Genomic DNA, 20,541 nt, shown 5'->3' on the forward strand with positions numbered 1-20,541 from the left:
AACACAGGCAAAGACTAGCAAATACAGAAATCATGTGTATTGAAACCTGTAAAAAAAACAGGCAGCACTGAAACCAGCAGCCATCTGCATAGTAATGAGCAATTCCAAGGCACAATTGCAACAGTTAAGGTAAACAAAGCCAAGCCAGACTCCTCGGCGCCAGCAGGAGCCAAGACAAAGGAAGGCCAACGGACATTTAGGGACCGCCCAGCGATCAGGGAACAACTCCAGTATTGGAGAAATCGATCCAAATGATCGGAACGCAGTCCAATCATTTGGAACCAGGTACGGGGTCCGCCCCGAAGGGTGGGAAATCCCTGGGGACTATAAAGTAAAGCCCCCAAGCACAAATCGTCCTTCTTTGGCAGGGTCACTCAGCAACTTGAATCAACCCGTGAGAATGACCTGTCTAAGCTGCCGCATCAACCAAGTAAGTCGCAAGTCAACGCTCGCTACAAGATAGGCGCTCCTAGCTACCAGTCCGTACCAGCTTTTGAATCCTGCAGACTCAGGACCTGAACAAAATGCCATTTGTTCCCTTGACCTGGTGGGCCAATTCCGAAGCTAAGTATAGGCCTTTTAGTGACAGGAATAGTCTAGAAAAGTTTATGCATGAGTAGTGATTTACTGTGTATAATAAGTGTGTTTTGATTTGAATCTTACTAATTGGTGTGTTGAGTTATTGATCATTACTTGAACTTGAACCTTGTGGCTTACGCCTCCAGATTTTTAGATCCTGTGGAGCAGGGTTTTTCGGCCTGTCAAAGGCACCTGCTCGCAGTTGTTTGGGCAGTTCAGTATTTTTCCTACATAACCGGACGAAACCCCATCACAATCCTCAGGGAACACGCCCCCACCCAACTTTTACTTGATGGACGACTTAGGGACGGTACAGTTAGCCAAATTAGAGCAGCTAGATGGACCCTTCCTTTGCAGGGATGGGACATCACCTTTAAGCGGACCAAGACCCACACTTTCTTAGCCGATAACCTTCAGTACCCAGGCACCCCCCACGAATGTGAAATCATCTCACTGCACCACAACACAGGCCCCTTTATTGCAAAAGCACCCCCAGAAAGATAGGTAGTTCACCCCAGAGCCCCCAGCACACAGACACGTGCGTACCTTTAAGGATATATGTGGATGGTTCTTCCACAGTATTAGAAGGGAAGCGCATTACAGGATGCGGCATTTATGGCGAGGACGCGTAGGGACGCGCCCTAGAAGAAATCTCACTAAAATTACCAGGACACTTAAGCGTGCAGGCGGCAGAACTAGCTGCCGTTGCGTACATTGTGGATCACCCAGATTCCTTCCCTAGCCCAGCAGACATATACTCAACAGCCTCTATGTCTGAAATAGCCTTACAGAATTCCTACCCCTGTGGAAAGCAAGAGGATTTGTTTCCGCAGACGGAAAACCCCTCCCTTCAGCCCCATTGCTCCGCTACATTTTAGAGAAAGCACAGAACAGGACATTCGGAATTGTCAAAGTTCGCAGTCACCACCGTTCCTCCCCACCTGGAAATGTAAAAGTCGACGCACTGGCCAAAGCAGGTTCCAGGCACAGATATTTTTGGACACCCCCGAAAGCGCACTGGTGAATGCAGTTCAGGTCTCGCAGACTAATATCGAGGATGTAGTGCAGGCCCAGAAGCAGGATAGCAATCTCAGGGAGATTTTAAAAGGACAATTTACAGCACCCTATGAGAGGTTTAGAAATGCACTGACCACACATGAAGGTGTGGTGTTAAAAGACACCCTTTATGTGGTTCCTGAACAGGACAGAAATCAACTTACTTGTTTATTCCGTGACAGTCATGGACATCAGGGAATTGATCCCACTACAGCCCACCTCAGGCAGCTCTGTGGGTGGCCAAGTTTAAAAGAAGACGTAACGCACTACGTTGAGAATTGCCTTATCTGTGCCCAGAACAATCTGGACAGATACGCAAAGAAGGCTCAGCTTAGTCACACCCGCCCCATTAATGGCCCCTGGACTAAACTCCAGATTGATTTTATAGGACCATTGCCCCCTTGCAGGAATGGTTACAAGTACGTATTAGCCATCATAGACACTTTTACGAAATGGGTAGAGGCATTCCCATCCAGAACGAACATGGCAAAGACCACAGCCAAGATCTTAACCCACCACATCTTTACGAGATGGGGACTCCCCCGCAGCATTGAATCCGACCAAGGTTCCCATTTTACGGGATGTGTCATGAAGAACGTCCTCACGATATTTGGCATTAGCCAAAAATTCCACATCGCATACCACCCCCAGTCAAGTAGTATCGTGGAGCGCATAAATCGGACCCTCAAATCAACCCTCAGCTTAAGGCATATGGCCCACAGTCCAACCACACACACCACGTCATGCTCGACGCAGCAGACCATACCACGCCCACACCCAACGTATCCCTACCCTCCCCCAACACACCCACCACATCCACGGACTCACCCTCGACTCCATCCCCGACCTCTAGACTCCGCCCCGGAACGCCCACAGACAGCAGCAGTGACAGCGATTGTGACTCAGACAATAGCTACAGCACGCCTCCCTACTATCCCCATGCAACAGGACCCACACCCAGGGAATCTGACCACGATTCGAGTGATCCCTTCCTCATCACTTTCCTCAACAAACCCTGCCGCCCTACGATGACGATTCCGTCCCCACAGAACTAGACACCACCTTTTGGCACCGCGACAACTCATACAGGCTCGTACAGAATGACGAGACGGACCCCAAATCGCACCATCCAGCCCTATCAGCCCTTATAGATTCGCGAGTATGGCATCCGGGAGAAGATGACGACTTTGAGTCTGACTCCAAAAGCGAGAACCCCTTTGCGACCCTGTTCGCAACTGATAACTGAGGTGTCCAGATGAGGTTTTAAAAGGAACCGCTTAGGAGAAACGGTGTCCTTTCTGATGGAACCTGCAGCATGTTGTTTAATGTTGTTAGTTAGTGGTCTTGTTAGGTGTTGTACGTAAGATCGGAAATTTTTTTTCCATGGCCCCACGCCATATTTGTCTGCAGAAACCTATGAGAACTTGCCAGCACACTCATCGGCAGAAACCGCTGAGAGCTTGCCAGACCCCCGTTCATAACTGCTCTTCTGGTTCGAAGGTAGAACCGTTACGGCAACCCCCCACGATGACTACATTTTTGCCCGTTCTTGCCGGTTGCTCAGGCAGTGGAGAAACGGCATTGGTCTCCGCTCTGCCTGAGGACCCTCCTCTGGTCAGCTACGCTTGTGTAGAGCACACATGGCATTGGTCGCCGTCCTACCCAGGGATTTCATCCAATTCTTACCCGTCGCGGCCTATACGCACCGCACTTTTGGTTCAAAAAGTTTTGTTTTGTTTTCCAGCAACCCTTAGGTTGCCATCCCTATGCTATTTACATCCTCAAACATTTGGATGGTAAATCGCACAGCCGGCGAGACAGCTCTCACTGTTTCAGTATTTTTAAGTGTATCTTGTCCTGAATATTCGGTTTAAAAAAATAAAATAATTTTTTTTTTTTTTTTTTTTTTTAAATGAGGGAGTCACACATGGTGACAAATTATAAAGGGAGAATTGGCACTAAAGGACAGACATACTAACAGACGAGATATTAACCAAGATAGTAACAGAAACTATGCTTGATCCCATAGAACCCCAGAAGCTTCCAGGAAAAGAGACGAAACGGAGAGGAAGAGACAAAAAGGAAAGAAGACAACAATGAAGACGTCATACGTGTATCTCGTCGTTATTGCAATGTGTATTCGGTTGCACGCGAACGCGAACCCCCTGACCCCAACCCCCCCCGGCCGTTAATGATTCACTTCCCCACAGCACCCAGAGCCCTGTAACAGGCAACACCACACCATCATGGTGTGATAAGCTCATAACGTGGTACTCCCTTTCCTACGTCGTCGAATCTCTATTAGTGTTGGCGATATTCTGCAGCATCGTGCAGACTATCCGCGTGATGAAATGGAGAAGGAGAGCCGACCGCGCTAGCACCCCGGTATACAGAATAAGATCCCCTATGTTCAGTTATCCCCAGGACCCCAAACCCCTCGATCTATAAGAAAGGACACTCGTTTGCATTCTTCTGGAAATAAAGAAATGGAAAGATTGTACAACCCTGTGCTTGACTGCCAAGCTAGGGAAAATGTAAATGCTGCTATTACTTTGTATTGTTTAGGAAGTTAATATGACTGAATGTTTAGTGAGTGTAGTTTATTGAGGACAGTTAGAGGTACCGTTTTTTAAATTTTGTAATGCATGTCCCGGTTTTGACACAGCGCCACTTAGAAATTGTTATTGAAAATTTTTCTTGCATAGTTATGGTCAGTGTAGAGGCCATAGAAGAGTGCTCGCCGGGTTAGGGAATGATGACAACGCAGTTATGTGATCCTTCACGTTTCGCGTTCGGGATCACAAGGAGGGAGTATAGCCACCTGGGTTGGCCACTTCCCGACTTCAAATGGAGAAAGACTGAAGGGAAATTCAGCCAACACAGGCAAAGACTAACAAATACAGAAATCATGTGTATTGAAACCTGTAAAAAAACAGACAGCACTGAAACCAGCAGCCATCTGCATAGAAATGAGCAATTCCAAGGCACAATTGCAACAGTTAAGGTGAATAACGCCAAGCCAGACTCCTCGGCGCCAGCAGGAGCCAAGACAAAGGAAGGCCAACGGACATTTAGGGACTGCCCAGCGATCAGGGAGAAACTCCAGTATTGGCGAAATCGATCCAAATGATCGGAACGCAGTCCAATCGTTTGGAACCAGGTACGGGGTCCGCCCCGAAGGGCGGGAAGCCCCTGGGAACTATATAGTAAAGCACCCAAGTTAAAATTGTACTTCTTTGGCAGGGTCACTCAGCAACTTGAATCAACCCATGAGAATGACCTGTCTAAGCTGCCGCATCAACCAAGTAAGTCTCAAGTCAACGCTCGCTACGAGATAGGCGCTCCTAGCTACCAGTCCGTACCAGCTTTTGAATCCTGCAGACTCAGGACCTGAACGGAAGGCTATTTGTTCCCCTGACCTGGTGGGCCAGTCCGAAGCTAAGTATAGGCCTTTTAGTAATAGGAATAGTCTAGAAAGTAGAGTTTATGCATGAGTAGCGATTACTGTGTATAATAAATGTGTTTTGATTTGAATCTTACTAATTGGTGTGTTGAGTTATTGATCATTACTTGAACTTGAACCTTGTGGCGGTATCATAGAGATACCTGGCGACTCTAGAGCAAAGGTTAAACAAACAGAGCAAATTACGAATTAAGAGCCAATCAAAAGTTAGCAACATTGTATTCGCTGCTCCCAATGCAGTCTCGTCGACATAGGGGATGCGAAACGCAGGAACGACTTCATCTTGGAGCCCCCCTTCGGGGTCTCAGGAGGTGTACAGCCCTCGGTAAAAAGTTGAGACTGCTTTGTTGGATCATTTCTGCTGCAGCGACTTGCCTGTCGCTTCAGTCTTTAACCTGAGCAATTTCCCTCGTGGCTGCCAGTTTTCTTAGCTAGTAAGTCAGCAGGCAGCTGGCTTTGTCTCCATGTTCATAAAAGGCCCCCTGTGTCTGGTGGAGCTGACGCACTGCTTTCCCAGTGGCAAACCGGTCGAAGTCTATTTACAATTTTTTCTTCCCTGCCAGCAGTTCCACAGTTGGGTCCTTGAAGTATCGCCGATCCACCTGCAGTATGGAGTCGACCAGCTGATACCTAGCAGATCTCTCCTATCTGTCTTTGCCCACCTTGAATGCAATAATTTCCCCCCCGATCACCCCTTTCAGCGTCTCCCAGAATGTGGCGGGTGAGACCTCTCCAATCTGTTTGTTGGTTATATACCTATCCATGGCCTGTGATACCCAATCGAGAAATGCCTCGTCGGCGAGGAGGGCTATGTAGAGTTGAGCCCGGCCCGTCTACAGCCTCACATTCACGTTGTGTGGAACGCGGTCAGAGATTACAACTGCGGAGGGTTCCACTCCCAGCTGAGCCCCTGCACTCTGGGGTTTCCCTTTGCTTCGGGGTCCACCAAGATGGCCGCTCTGGTGCCGCTGTTTCCACTGCCATCCTCTGACCTGTCGTAGCCAGAATTCTACGCACCGCCCCAGTTCCCCTTCTTGCGTCTGTCCCCCCCTCTCTGTGCCCCTGTGGGATCCCCCCTTCGTCTTTCCGCTGTTCTCCCATTTTCTAGGGCTATTCCCCCCCCAGCCTGTCAGGCACACCCTGTCTGTTCGGAGCTATGCTGTACCACCCCACCCCCTTCACCCATACTTCCCTGCACTGGCTTGCCCGCTAGTGTGGTGCCCACCCCCTCCCGGAGTGATCCCGGTCTTTTCCCACCCGGTGTGTTCTTACGCCCCCCTATCCCTCACCTGTTTCTGCAACCTTTTCACTCTCACCCACTTCCTCCTGGGACTCAAAGCTAGGTCGAAAGCAAGGCAGTTCTGTCCCATGCAAATGTATTTTCCATAAGTTTGACTTCACTGTTGCTGCTACCTTCCCAGCCCTCGCACAAACCCGTCCACCTCAGCTGGTGCAGTGAAGTAGAATTCCTGGAAGGTTACCCACAGTTTGGCCACATACAGCATACCAAATTGCACCCCACTCTTTTACAGGGCAGCCTTGGCTGTATTAAATTCTGCACGGCGCTTGGCCAGGCCTGCCCCAATGTCCTGGTAGACTCGGACTGAATGGCTTACACCCACTGGCAGGACTAAGTATACCTTGCCCAGTTCAGGATGTTCTCCCGATCCTGGTATTGACTTTGCCATTACAGCCCTTGGCTGCTCCCCCACTTTAGGTTTTGGCCGGAGTGAGCTATGGGCTGTCTATCTCTGGGGGTTTGGGAAAGTTGTCCCTTCCAACCAGGTCATCCAGCCACCTTTTCTGTGTGGTCCCTGCCATTGAGGTTCTCCGGCAGGCCCACAATATGGAGGTTCTGGTCTTCCACCTTCCACTTCAGTGCCCCTTGCATTGCTACCAACCTTACCACTTCAGTTTCCAGGGAGGCGATTCAGTCACTCTGGTTGGTCACCGCTCTCTCTAGGTCCCTGTTTGTTGCCTCCTGTGCTTCCAGTTGTCGCTCTGTTTTTTCCAATGCCACCTTGAAGGGGGCTAGGGCATCCGTGACCGCCAACTTCACTGTCACCATAATTTCCAGTTTGCATTTCTGAAGCTCCGGAGACACGAGTCCATCCATTCACTCATCAGTGGATTGTCCGACGTGGGTCCCAGCGATCCAATCCACCCGGATGTGACTGACTCAGACTCGCTCTTCGTCTTCGCTGTCATCCCGTTCCTCCTCACAAGGCTTTTGCTGGCTCTGCCATTCTGTCAGGTCCTGGAGTTATTGACGGGCATTTCTCGATAGATACGGCTGTCTTGTGGGATGGTGGGGGTTCAACCGGTTTGGCGGGCTATTTTTGAACAAAAGAATGCCGATTTTCTGAATTCCCGGAGGAGGGCCACCTTCCCTGTATCCGCTCAGCACATCCCCCTCCCCGGAAACTCCAACTGTTTCTCTCCCAATCGCTGCTGGCAGACCTGCTCAGTTTTTCCAGCATCCGCTGTTCTTGTATCTATTAACCTCATGAACATACTCAATGACTGAGCCCTTGGGGTTCGCCATTTCCAAAGACTACTATTGAATCAGAGATAGAGATTCCACAAAATTAACTTAAGCAAAATGAAACAGTAATTGAGAAATTAATGACACTAAAAGAGTCACCAGTCCCCAGGACCCATGGTTCTATCCCAGCTATATTTTATCCCACTATAGTGAGATATTCCCAAGAGTTCTCTTGATTTGGAAACTGTTCCTTTCGATTGAAAGACTGCATATGTCACTCCATTAACGTAAGACAAGTGAGAGTGTGGGAAACCAGGTAATTATAGACCTGTTAGTCTAACATCAGTTGTCAGGAAATGGGGGGTGTTGACTGAACACTTGAAAACTATTCAGCTGGTCAGAAAGAGCCAGCATGGATTTGCAAAGGGGTATGTCATGCTCAACCGGGCGGCATGGCAGCACAGTAGTTAGCACTGTTGCTTCACAGCACCAGGGTCCCAGGTTCAATTCCTGGCTTGGGTCACTGTCTCTGCAGAGTCTGCAAGTTCTCCCCATGTCTGCGTGGGTTTCCTCCGGATGCTCCGGTTTCCTCCCAGAAGTCCTGAAAGACGTGCTGTTACGTGAATTGGACATTCTGTATTCTCCCTCTGTGTACCCAAACAGGCGACGGAATGTGGTGACTAGGGACTTTTCACAGTAACTTCATTGCAGTGTTAATGTAAACCTACTTGTGACAACAATAAAGATTATTGATTATATATCCGATTGAACTTTTTTTGAAAAGGTGACTAAAATAGTAGACAGAGAAATGTTTGCCAATGTTATTTACCTCTGAAGACATTTTTTAAAGTCCTTCATAAGAGACTGTTAGTTCATGGAATTGAAGACAAATTATTAACATTGTTAGGAAAGTGGCTGAGCAGAAGGAGAGAGGGTTGGGATAGTGGGCAAATACTCTCATTGGTAAGATGTGACTGATGGTGTCCTGCAAAGATCTGTGTTGGGGTTTCAACTATTCACTCTACTTCAGGGCTTTCCAAATTGTTGGGATCCCCAGTGGGGTCACAAGCTCTGAGGCAGTAATGGCTGCCTTGAACCAGGAGTTGTGTGGCCCCTTTAAATCCTTGTGTATTTTGGTGGTGGGCATGGCCTAATGGACTGCTCTCCGACACCCGCTGCTGCAAAATGACAGTGACTAGATAGGTGTTTGTTTTTTTGGAGAAGCCCTGGGGAAGGTGGAGATGGTGGGGAGGGGGGGTGGGGGGGCTTAACTCCTTCCCCCTGCCCCCCCACTGCTCAACAAGTGAAGCCACCTTCCACCACTCCTCCACTCTACTGCGCCCTGCTCAACATCACTTGTAGTCGCCCAGAGGTCAACAAAGTAAGGCATTAAATGTGGTCACACTGGAAAAAGGATTGGGAAGCATTACTATATTCATTAATCACATAGCTGTTGGATTCAAAAGGCACATATCCAGAATTGCCAATGTTTACAATACCAGCTATCTTTGTGTCAGTATAGGTGGAAGAATAAAATTATAAAGAGTTATGCTAGGTTATCTGAAAGGGCAAATCTGTGGCAATGGATTTCAATGTCGGCAAATGTGAAATCATCCACATTGAACCCTAAAAGAACACGAAACCTTCCAAACGATGAACAGCTGCAAAGAGTAAAGGTCCAAAGAGGCTTGAGAGTTCCAGTACACAGATCATTAAAACGCCATGAACAGGTCTAGAAAATAAATCTAAACGTCAAATAGAATGCTGGCCTTTCTGTCCAGGGGAATAGAACAGAAGCAGGGTGTAGAAATCATTGTCGGGGTGACAACTGCTATTGAGGGGTTGTGAAATTCTGATGAAATGTCTCTTTAAAAAGTCCATGAACAGCCTCAATAATTAGGCTTTGTCACCTGGCTGGGCTTATTTTTAAGCAGATGATTTGTTTTTTTCATTGATTTTCTAATTTTATAACTCTAAAGCTTAAAACATGGGTTTAACCCTTTGGAATTATATAGTTGCAGTGGAAGAACTGGCACAGATACAAAAGGGATGATTTGCCACCTGATGTAATTCAGTTAAAGTAGGTACGAGGGATCATATTTAGCACAGTATCTGAAAATAGGAATAACTGAGGCTCAATTGATGTTTTTGTATCTTCACATTCTTCCCTTGTAAAATAGTGAAAGGATTTGCAGACTGACTATGCCAAAGACTCAAATCATTGAAGTTAACATTATGTTTATATAAAAAGCAACTGTTCTGGTGTAAACTGGATTCCAAATAAGGGTGATGCCAAGTCTTAACATTCATATTTGCAGAACAAATTTTGAATCATTCCGACAAAGGGTTAGAAAGCAATCCAGTGCAGTATTTCTTGAAGAAATGTTCCCATTTATATAAAGAGCCCTTCTGGGTTATTTATGGCCCACATGGATGCAGAAAACAGATTACCATTTGTCAGCTAGTGATGACTTGAAAAATCATGATAGTATTAGCGATAAAACCAGAAGTGCAGGTGATACTCGATCTTAACTAATGCAACCAATTAAGGGCCCAATCAAACAACCTCATCTCTACCGACTTGGGACGCAACGAGGCCGCGATGTTTCGCGAGAGGCCTCTTGTGAGATTTGCAACACTCGGGATGCCTTGTGAGATCTAACGAGATCTCGCGAGACGTTGCGATCTGGATCTCGCCCTCACTGTGTGGGATCCAGTTAGCCTCACTTAAATACGTCTGTGCTTGTCTCCCAAGGCCCAGGATCCCACGACTGGGAGACCTCGCCATGGCACCGTTTAGCACTGGTCCACACAAACATGGACCATGCATAATGGCACTTGTTCCAGGCCATCGGAGGCCCCGAGTGGTCGGACTCTGAGCAGGGTGGTACCTTAGCACTCTTGCCACCAGCCTGGCACCCTGACAGTGCCACCCGAGCACCCTACCAGAATGGTACTGCCAGGCTGCGGTGTGGTGAGCTCTGCAGTGCAAGAAATTAAGGTATGTAACCTCGGTGGGGTGTTCCTCGCCAAGGCCCAAAGAGTCCCGTTTCATCGCAGGGTCATTCTCAGTGCTGCAGGCACCGAGAAACACCCCACTAAATGTGCCCAAAACGGGACTCTGTTTTTTCCTGTTAAATCACACCCCAAGTCTCCAAATATTCAACTAAGAACTGTAGTGTTCTAATAATGCAATGAAACAGTTCTGTAATTAATAGTTAAACTAATGTCAGAGTTAAATGAGGTGGAGTACTGTGAAGCATAATACAGCATTATAGAAGCAACATTAAAACAGCAGAGAACATAAAGTGAAGATTCACCAAGAATGGGAAACTATAGATATTAGGACAGACTTGAGTTCATGGGACTACTTTGACTGGAAGAGATTCCATAAAATCAGAGAACGCAACAAGCAAGACCACCATTAGTCTCGTGAATAAATGTGATTACAGATTTTAGGAGGATTAAAGAAGGAATGTGCTCTATGATGCAGTTTTCGTGCTGAAAAGGAGGTGGGGCAGATCCAACAACACTCAAGAACCTCAACACCATCCAGGACAAAGCAGCCTGCTTGATTGCTACCCTTTCACAAACATTCACTCCCTTCACCACCGATGAACAGTGGCAGCCATGTGTACCATCTGCAGGATGCACTGCAGGAACTCACCAAGGTTACTTAGGCACTATTTTCCAATCCCATAACCACTCACATTTGGAAGGGCAAGAGCAGCAGATACCTTGGAACTCTACCACCTGGAGGATCCCCTCCAAGTCACTCACCATCTTGACTTTGAACTGTTCCTTCACTGTCACTGGGCCAAAATCCTGGAACTCACTCCTTAACAGCACAGTGGGTGTACCTACACCTCAGGAACTGCAGCGGTTCAAGAAGGCAGCTCATCACCACCCTCAACAAATGCTAGCCTAGCCAATGATGCCCACATTCCGTAAATGAATAAAAAATGGTGGTCACACCACAGATTGAAAGGGTACAGACAAGGAGGGAATGAGTAATTGCCAAACAGTCTAGGAGAACCAAGACGTTAGTGCAGGAGTCCCCCGGGTCCATCTCACTCACAAACCAGTTTTCCCGTTTTGGCTACTGGTGAGGGCGATCAATGGTTTCTCAGAGAAATGCAACCAGAACCAAGTCCATGGCACCACGGGTGGTTCAGCTGCACAGGACGGTAGGAAAAAGGGAAGAGCAATAGAGAGTTCAATAGTTAGGGGAAAAGACAGGCGATCCTGCAGACCTAAATGGAAATCCAGGATGGTATGTTACCACCCTGGTACCAGGGTCAAGGGTGTCACTGGGGAATGGTGAACAGCCAAAGGTCATGGGCCACACCAATACCAACGAGATAGGTATAAAGAGGGATGATATTTTAGGGAGCTAGGAAAGATTAAAAAGCAGGACTTCAAAGACATTAACCTCAAGATTTGACAAAGGGTCATCTGGACTCGAAACGTTAGCTCTTTCTCTCCCTACAGATGCTGCCATACCTGCTGAGATTTTACATCATTTTCTCTTTGGTTTCAGATTCTAGCATCTGCAGTTATTTGTTTTTATCCCTTTTAACCTCAGCATTACTCTGAGTGCCATATGCTAAAAAGTTGCCATAGTGCCAGATGACCATAGGCTGCTTTCCTCTTTGAGAGGAAGAGCTGACTGGTGATGATTTAACCTGAGGATCACCACACCTCAGGCGAGGGGCAAGGTTGAGAAGGTGGTGCCTTCTTGAATAACCTCAGGCGGCACGAGAATTGCATTGGCCTTGCTCTACATCACAAACTAGCTGTCCAGCCAACTGAGCTAAACCGGCTAGTGAGTGCAGAAATAGGAAAATGGAGCAAAAAACTGTGGTTAGAGAAATGGTGTAGGAAGTAGGGCTTTAGATTTCTGAGGCACTGAGACTGGTTTTGGGGCTGGTGAGACTCGGAGGATGGGTTACACCTTATCTAGAAGGACAGGGACAAAACATCTGCTCTGGATTTGCTGGAACTGTTGGGGAAGGTTTAAACTCGCTTGATGTGGGGGTGGTGCGGGGCATGGCTGAGAACTAAATAGGAGAAAAATAAAACTGGTAATGGTAGAAGGAAAAATAATAAGCCAATTTGAAAATAGTACAAACAACGGTCATCATCAAATAAGAGTCAACATACAGAAAAATGTTAAATACACAAAATTAAAGCACTGAGGACCCGGGTTCGATCCTGGCCCCGGGCAACTGTCCGTGTGGAGTTTGCATTTCTCCCCGTGTCCGCGTGGGTCTCACCCCCACAGCCCAAAGGTATGCAGGGTAGATGGATTGGCCAGACTAAAGTGCCCTTAATTGGGTACTCTAATATAAAATACACAAAATCAAGGCATTTGATCTGAATGCATGTAGTATTCGTAACAAGGCAGATGAATTGACGGCACAGGTAGAGGTAAACTAGTATGTAAACAATACATTAGTGAGAGAGGATGTTCAATTGGAAGATGAAGATGTAGAATCCAAGAAACAGCAAGGTGCAGAAAACATTGTTGGGAGTTATCTACAGGCCACAAAATATTAGTGGAAACGTAGGGCACAGTATAAATCAGGAAATTAGAGGTGAATGTAATAAGGGTAATACAGTAATCATGAGGGACTTCAATCTACCAAAAACTAGGTAAATTAGTCAGCACTAATGGGGTGGAGGGCAAATTCCTAGAATGTATATGCAATGACTTTCTAGATCTGTATGTTGAAAAAACAACCAGAGAATGGGCTATTTTAGATCTAATATTGTGCAATGAGAAAGGGCTAATTAACAATCTCATTGTAAAGGAACATTTAGGGAAGAGTGGTCTTAACACTTAATTTTAAAGCAAACTATGTAAGTATGACATGGTGTCATTTGAATGCAGTACGCATTTATGTTGAAATATCACTTGCCTGTAGAGCATGCATAATCACAGCAGCCAACCCAATCCAGCTGTGTAGACTGTACATATTAGGGATCTTCTTGGAGTTGTGAAAATCAAAAACTGCCAGAAGTGAAATGACCATAAGAACAAAGGTTACAATATTCATGCCAGCATGAATGTATTTCATAAGTGGCTTTCTGATGTTCCATGTCCAAGGCAGCCTGTAAATGATGATACCTGAGAGAAATGAAAATATTTTGCCTTCAGTACGTAAATTCAAATTCCATCATCATAGACCAGTGCAGAATACGTACTTCATTAGTCATATTTACTGGTGTAGGAATGGAAAGGCAAAATTTCAACCGTGCTTGAAGTCATTATCAGGGCAGATTCTGGAAGGCTTTTAGTCCGTTAACAGGCAGTAAATCAACTTACTGCGGATGGCCAGCATTGCTTGAAATGACAATGATCAAAGCATAACACTGTAATCACAAAAGAATCATAGAATCACTACAGTGGAGGAGGCCATTCGGCCCATCGCATCCACACTGACACTCCAAAAGAGCACCCTACACAGGCCCACTCCCCGCCCTAGCCCTGTAACCCCACCTAACCGTTGGACACCAAGGGGCAATTTAGTATGGCCAATCCACCTAACCTGCGCATCTTTAGACTTTGGGAGGAAACCGGAGCACCCGGAGGAAACCCACCCACTGTGCCACCATGTAATGTATGAAATCGTATTTATTGGTAATGCATAGTACATTTTTGAAATGGGTGAAAACAGGTAAATGTCTGACTCCTTTCCAATCAAAAAGTGATTTAATTAATGTATTCAAAGCTTACCTCTCGTATAGAAATGGGACAATTACTACATACACCAAGTTTAAAGAACTGCAAATTCCCCTGAGAATAAAGAACAAAGAAAAGTACAGCACAAGAACAGGACCTTCTGCCCTCCAAGCCTGTGCTGATCATGATGCCCTAGCTAAAACAAAACCTGGCCTTACTCAGTCCGTATCCCTCTATTTCCTCCCTATTCATGTGATCCATACAGATGCCTCCTAAATGTTGCTAATGTGACTACTTCCACCACATCCTCTTGGCAGCGTGTTCCAGGCACCCACCACTCTCTGTGTGAAAACATTATCCCATACATCTCATCTTGAACCTGTGCCCCCTTGTAATTGACATTTCCCCCGTTGGAAAAAGCCTCTGACTATCCACCCTGTCTATGCCTCTCATAATTTTGTAGACCTCTTATCAGGTCTCCCCTCAGCCTCCGTCTTTCCAGTGAAAACAATCCTAGTTTATTTAACCTCTCCTCAGAGTCAACATCCTCGAGACCAGGCAACATCCTGGTGAACCTTCTTTACACTCTCTCCAAAGCTTCCAAGCCCTTCTGATAATGTGGTAACCAGAACTGCACACAATACTCCAAATGCAGCCCAACCAAGGTTTTATATAGCTGCAACATGATTTCCCAACTCTTGTACTCAATGCCCCGGCTAATGAATGCAAGCATGCCATATGCCTTCTTAATCACCTTGGCTACCTGTGTTGCCACTTTTAGGGAACTGTGGACATGCATGCCCAGATCCCTCTGTATGTTAATGTTCCTAAGGATTCTGCCATTTACAGTATACTTCATACCTAGATTTGATCCTTCAAAATGCATCATTCGCATTTGTCCAGATTAAACTCCATCTACCATTTCTGTGCCTAAGTCTCCAATCTATCTATATCCTGTTGTATCCTCTGACAATCCTCGGCACTATCAGCAACTCCACCAATCTTCTTGTCATCCGCAAACTTGCTAATCAGATCACTTACATTTTCCTCCAGATCATTTATATATACTACAAACAAGAGGTCCCAGCACTGATCCCTGCGGAACACCACTAGCTACAGATCTCCATTCAGAAAAACACCCTTCAACCGCTACTTTCGGTCTTCTATAACCAAGCCAGTTCTGTATCCATCCAGCCAGCCCACCCAGAATCCCATATAATTTTAGTTTCAGAGGGCCGAAGGGCCTGTTCCTGTGCTGTATTGTACCAGTCTGCCATGTGCGACCGTGTCAAACACCTTAGTAAAGTCCATATAAACTACATCAACAACACTTAACTCATCAATTTTTGTCGTCACCTCTTCAAAAAACTCAATCACGTTGGTAAGACATGACCTTCCCCACACAAAACCTAACTGCCTGTCACTAACTAGTCCATTTTTTCCCAAATGTGCATATAGCCTGCCCCTCAGTATCTTTTCGAAAAGCTTCCCCACCACTGATGTCAGGCTCATCAGTCTATAATTTGTTGAATTGTCCCTGCGTCCTTTCTTGAACAAGTGAATATCAGTCCTCTGGAACCTCACCTGTGGTCAAAGGGGATGTGAAGATATCTGTTAAGACTCCAGCTATTTCTCCCCATGCCGCCACAATAATCCGAGCTAGATCCCATCTGGCACCGGGGACCTGTCTACCTTAATGCAATTTAGGATAGTCAACACTTCCTCCTTTGATATATTGATGTTCTCAAGAGTTCACACACACCTATCCCTGACCTCAACATCCGTCACGTTCTTCTCCCTGGTGAATACTGATACAAAGTACTCATTAAAGATTTCATCCACTTCCTGTGGTTCCACACGTAAGATCCCTCCATTGCCCTTGAGTGGGCCTACTTTTTCTCTTGCTCCTAATATATGCATAAAAAGCCTTGGAATTCTCCTTGACCATGTTTGCTAAAGTGTTAAAATTAATTTGCAATAAGTTTGATTGTGTGCACTTTACTTCTTTAAAGCAACAGTATCTCTAATGATGTAAAACATCTTATAATTTGACAACACTTAAGAGCTTGCCTGTTTAGGTTTAACAAAATATTTAACCTCAGTTTTCCTTTTGAGAGAAATATGCAAAGTCACAAAATAGACTGTTGCTTCACAGCGCTGGGGACCCGGGTTTGATTGCCGGTTTGGGTCATTGCCTGCGGGGTCTGCACGTTCTCCCAGTGTCTGCGCGGGTTTCCTCCCGGTGCTCCGGTTTCCTCCCACAAGTCCCGAAAGATGTGCTTGTTAGGTGAATTGGACATTCTGAATTCTCCCTCCATGTACCCGAACAGGCGCCGTAGTGTGACGTATGGGGATTTTCACATTACTTAATTGCAGTGTTAACGTAAGCCTATTTGTGACACTAAAAGCGGATTTTTTTTTTTAAATTAAGCTTGACGGAATCGGAGATGACCAGGGTTGATGGTTATTGATATTGCTGTCATGGGCGGTTCATCTCCCGACCATTCAAGGACCATACTTTCAGTTAGATACAGAATTAAAAAATGCCACAACAAAATTAAAAAATGCCACAAGTTTAAGTGTATAATTTTACAATGTTGACACGTGATCACAGAATAAGCCCCCCACAAGTCATGGTATATTTGCTGAAGTGTACTTGCTCTTGGAGAAAGAATCGACCAGCACCAAAGTTCTGGTACACAATGGGAACAGGAGTAAGACCTTCAATATGAACAAGGCTCATCTAGGGCCTCAACTCCACCATCCTACCCAGAGTTTTCCTCCCCATAGCCCTTTATTCCCCAAGAGGCCAAAAATCTGTCCGCCCCACCCTGTTCCCGGAGGGCCCCGAAATTCAACGAACAACTTAATTGTGATGCATGAAGTGAATCCCCCTCACTCACTTGCCCAGTTTGTAACATTCAGCCCCAACACTCACGCGTACCGAATCCATTAATGAAGATCAATCCGGTGGTACTGAGGACTGGGTGCCAGTTAAATTCCAGCAGTCCGTAGTCCCACGCCAAACCCCCTCTCCAGTGGAGCACCCAAATCACAACGATCACAACCGAGAGGCTCCCCAGTAACGCCGCGGCCCCCAGGAACACAACAAACTGCCGAAACTTCTCCATCGCCTCCTCGCAGAGGCGGTGCCGGCGGCTCCGGAGGCTGCAGCCCTGGCTATTGGAGCAACTCCGGGAAAAGGCGCCTTCAGGGGTGCGGCGCAAGCCTTTGAGATTAGACTTTAAGCTGTTCACTGAATTGAGGGTGGATCCATCGCATTGGGAGTGATTTTTTTTCCCGAAGAAGACCGTGTTTTAAAACTAAAATGTCACTTTCAACAAATAAAATAATTTACAAAATATTTGAGAAGTTTCTGTAACGGTGCGCATGCGCGAGCTGTCACGCTGAGAAGCATCTAAAGTATTTTATTAGTTGCCACATTTCTGCTGCAGGTACAGTTAGGTCCAATAAGTAACACGGTCGACAATATATGGGGTATGCTTGTTTTTGCAGTGTTTTAAACAGCAACCAAGAAAGCATAGAAATTAAAGGTCTTTATTTTCATGTCAGTGCTGAGATTTACAAACGCCTCTGAACGATTGCAGTGGAGCAGTTTAGGAAATGGCTCCGGTTCTACAGTTTTCTGGAGGTGGGTAAGTTGTGGAGTCAGACTCCAGTCCAGTGTGAATCAACAGCTTTGAGCTAGGAAAAGATGGGATGGAATCAGGACAATTAAATATCACTCCTGTCTTTGGGTAAATCAGTTACATTACAGTCTGTTTTGAAACAAACAATTATTTTAGGACTTGTTTTGAAGTAAAGTAATTTGCGTCCCAGATGACCATAGGCTACTTTTCCCTTTGAGGGGGGGAGCTGACTGGTGGTGATTTAACCTGAGGATCACCACACCTCGGGGCGGGGGGAGGTTGAGAAGACGAGGCCTTCATGAACATGTTTTATTCCAAACATACTCAAAAATTATCCACATAGCACCAACACAACACAGTATATACAGTTTGTTCAATTTTACCCCTTTTAACTCACCACCCCCTTGAATCAAATCTCAAACATCGACAGAAACAACCTCCACCATACTACTATCCCCCCTCCGATCCATTGAGGGCAAACTTAATTTTCTCCAATCTGAGGAACTCATATAAGTGCCCCAACCACACGTGACCCCCGGTGGCGCTGCCGACCTCCAATTTAAGAGAATCCATCGACGGGCATTCAGAGAGGCGAAGGCCACTGTCATGATATTCAAACACACACATCATGATGGACACACCAACAGGCAAATCAGAGCACACAACACCACAACCAATCACAGACAAGAACACCAACCACATAAAAGGCACAAGCACGACACCTGGTAGTCAATAGGTCTGGGGAGAAGGAAACAAGAAAGAGCTGTTAAAACATCACAAGCAGGGAACCCCCACGTGCAGAGTGCAAAGACCAAACTGTACATAGTAAGTTTGAATAAAATAGCGTTGTACCATATACAACCGTGTTGGCTCATCTGTGTGTCAGAACACCCAACACCACATGGTACAGGAGTGGATCGATACCTGCCATTCTGGACATGGACCGCACCGACAAACCGCAGCCGTTGCAAGTCGCGGGGAACCTAGGTACCAATTGGAAGCTCTTCAGGCAGCGATTTGACCTGTACATCCGTGCCACCGAAAAACAGAGTGCCTCGGATGAAACGAAGATTGCAATGCTCCTCTTCTACGCAGGTCAGCACGCCACCGACGTCTTCAACTCACTGGTGTTCGAAGAAGGCGAAAACCAATCTAAATACGACACGATCATATTTATTACCACGTAGGCACATATCTTTGTAAAAAGGGGGGATGTCATGATATTCAAACACACACATCATGATGGACACACCAACAGGCAAATCAGAGCACACAACACCACAACCAATCACAGACAAGAACACCAACCACATAAAAGGCACGAGCACGACACCTGGTAGTCAGTAGGTCTGGGGAGAAGGAAACAAGAAAGAGCTGTTAAAACATCACAAGCAGGGAACCCCCACGTGCAGAGTGCAAAGACCAAACTGTACATAGTAAGTTTGAATAAAATAGCGTTGTACCATATACAACCGTGTTGGCTCATCTGTGTGTCAGAACACCCAACACCACAGCCACTTCCCCTCCTGCACACCCAGCACCTCCGACACCCCAAAAATCATCACCATAGGGTGTGGCGTCAGCTTCATTCCAACAATCCCCAACACTCTCGAACACCTCCTACCAAAACTGTCCAATTTTATGCACCCCCAAAACATGTGGGATCGGTTCGGCGGCCTCCTCGCGCACACATACGCCACGCTCAGGAAGAACCCACTCATCTGGGCCCAAGTCATATGGGTCCCCTGCACCACCTTGAACTGTATAAGGCTCATCCTTGTTCAGGAGGAGGTTGAGTTGACCCGGTGCATTGCTTCATTCCACACTCCCCACCCAATCTCTATCCCCAACTCCTCCCACTTCCGCTTAATCACCTTCACCCTCAACCACCCACCTATATCCCTAATCCTTCCATTCCCTACTCCCCCACATCCAGGAGCAACAATTCCAGCAGCATGTACTCCGGCACCTGGGGAAATTAGGGCAATTCCTTCCGTGCAAAATCCCGCAACTGCCAATACAAAACTCACTTCCCTTTCTCCTTCATGCGGTACCTACGGAAACAAATAATCACTGCCTTTGGCAGCTCATTCGCTTTTGGTTTAGGCCTCCATGTCCAATGAGCCCGATCCAGTTTGTACCAAGAGGGATCTTCCCTCGCCCCTCTCCCCCATCAGCTCCACTCTTGGCAAATTACTCTGTCAGCTTCGGGCTCTCCACCCCTTCGGGCAGGCCCATGATCCTCAGATTGTGCCGCCCAGGTCCTCCACTTTGGCTTGCAGACTCTTGTTGGCCTCCACCACACTCTGAGCTCCTCACCCATCGAGGTGAGCTGATCACTGTGTTACAACAAGGCATCTTCCACTCCCTTCAGTTTCTCACCCACCTCGACCAATGTCTTCGCCGGGGCAATCACCTCCTCCACCAGCACCTTCAATACTGCCATCATCTTCTTCCTCATCATCTCCATGTGCTTTGCGAACTGTTTTTCAAGTTCCACAACCATCACCTCGGTCATCTTTTCTGCCGTGAATAGTGCGGCCCCACCCAGCGACCCAGCCACTGCCATCCTTCCACTTGCTGAGCCGAGCCTTCCACTCAATGTCAAACCTTCATTCATCCC

General features: G+C 46.6%; 1 protein-coding gene across 1 annotated transcript in view; it reads right to left on the minus strand.

Moving 5' to 3' along the window:
• cybrd1 (cytochrome b reductase 1) overlaps positions 1–17,583 on the minus strand; it is a 42,591-nt gene extending 25,008 nt beyond the window's left edge. The window contains exons 1-2 of the mRNA XM_072475675.1: positions 17,213–17,583; positions 13,505–13,713 (exon numbers count right to left, since the gene is read on the minus strand). Of these exons, the coding sequence (XP_072331776.1) occupies positions 13,505–13,713; positions 17,213–17,399 (396 nt within the window). The 5' untranslated portion in view covers positions 17,400–17,583. The remainder of the gene's footprint in view (positions 1–13,504; positions 13,714–17,212) is intronic.
• Positions 17,584–20,541: the final 2,958 nt, after the last annotated feature.

This window comes from Scyliorhinus torazame, chromosome 2 (genome assembly GCF_047496885.1).
Source record: "Scyliorhinus torazame isolate Kashiwa2021f chromosome 2, sScyTor2.1, whole genome shotgun sequence".
In the NCBI taxonomy this organism is placed as follows: domain Eukaryota; kingdom Metazoa; phylum Chordata; class Chondrichthyes; order Carcharhiniformes; family Scyliorhinidae; genus Scyliorhinus; species Scyliorhinus torazame.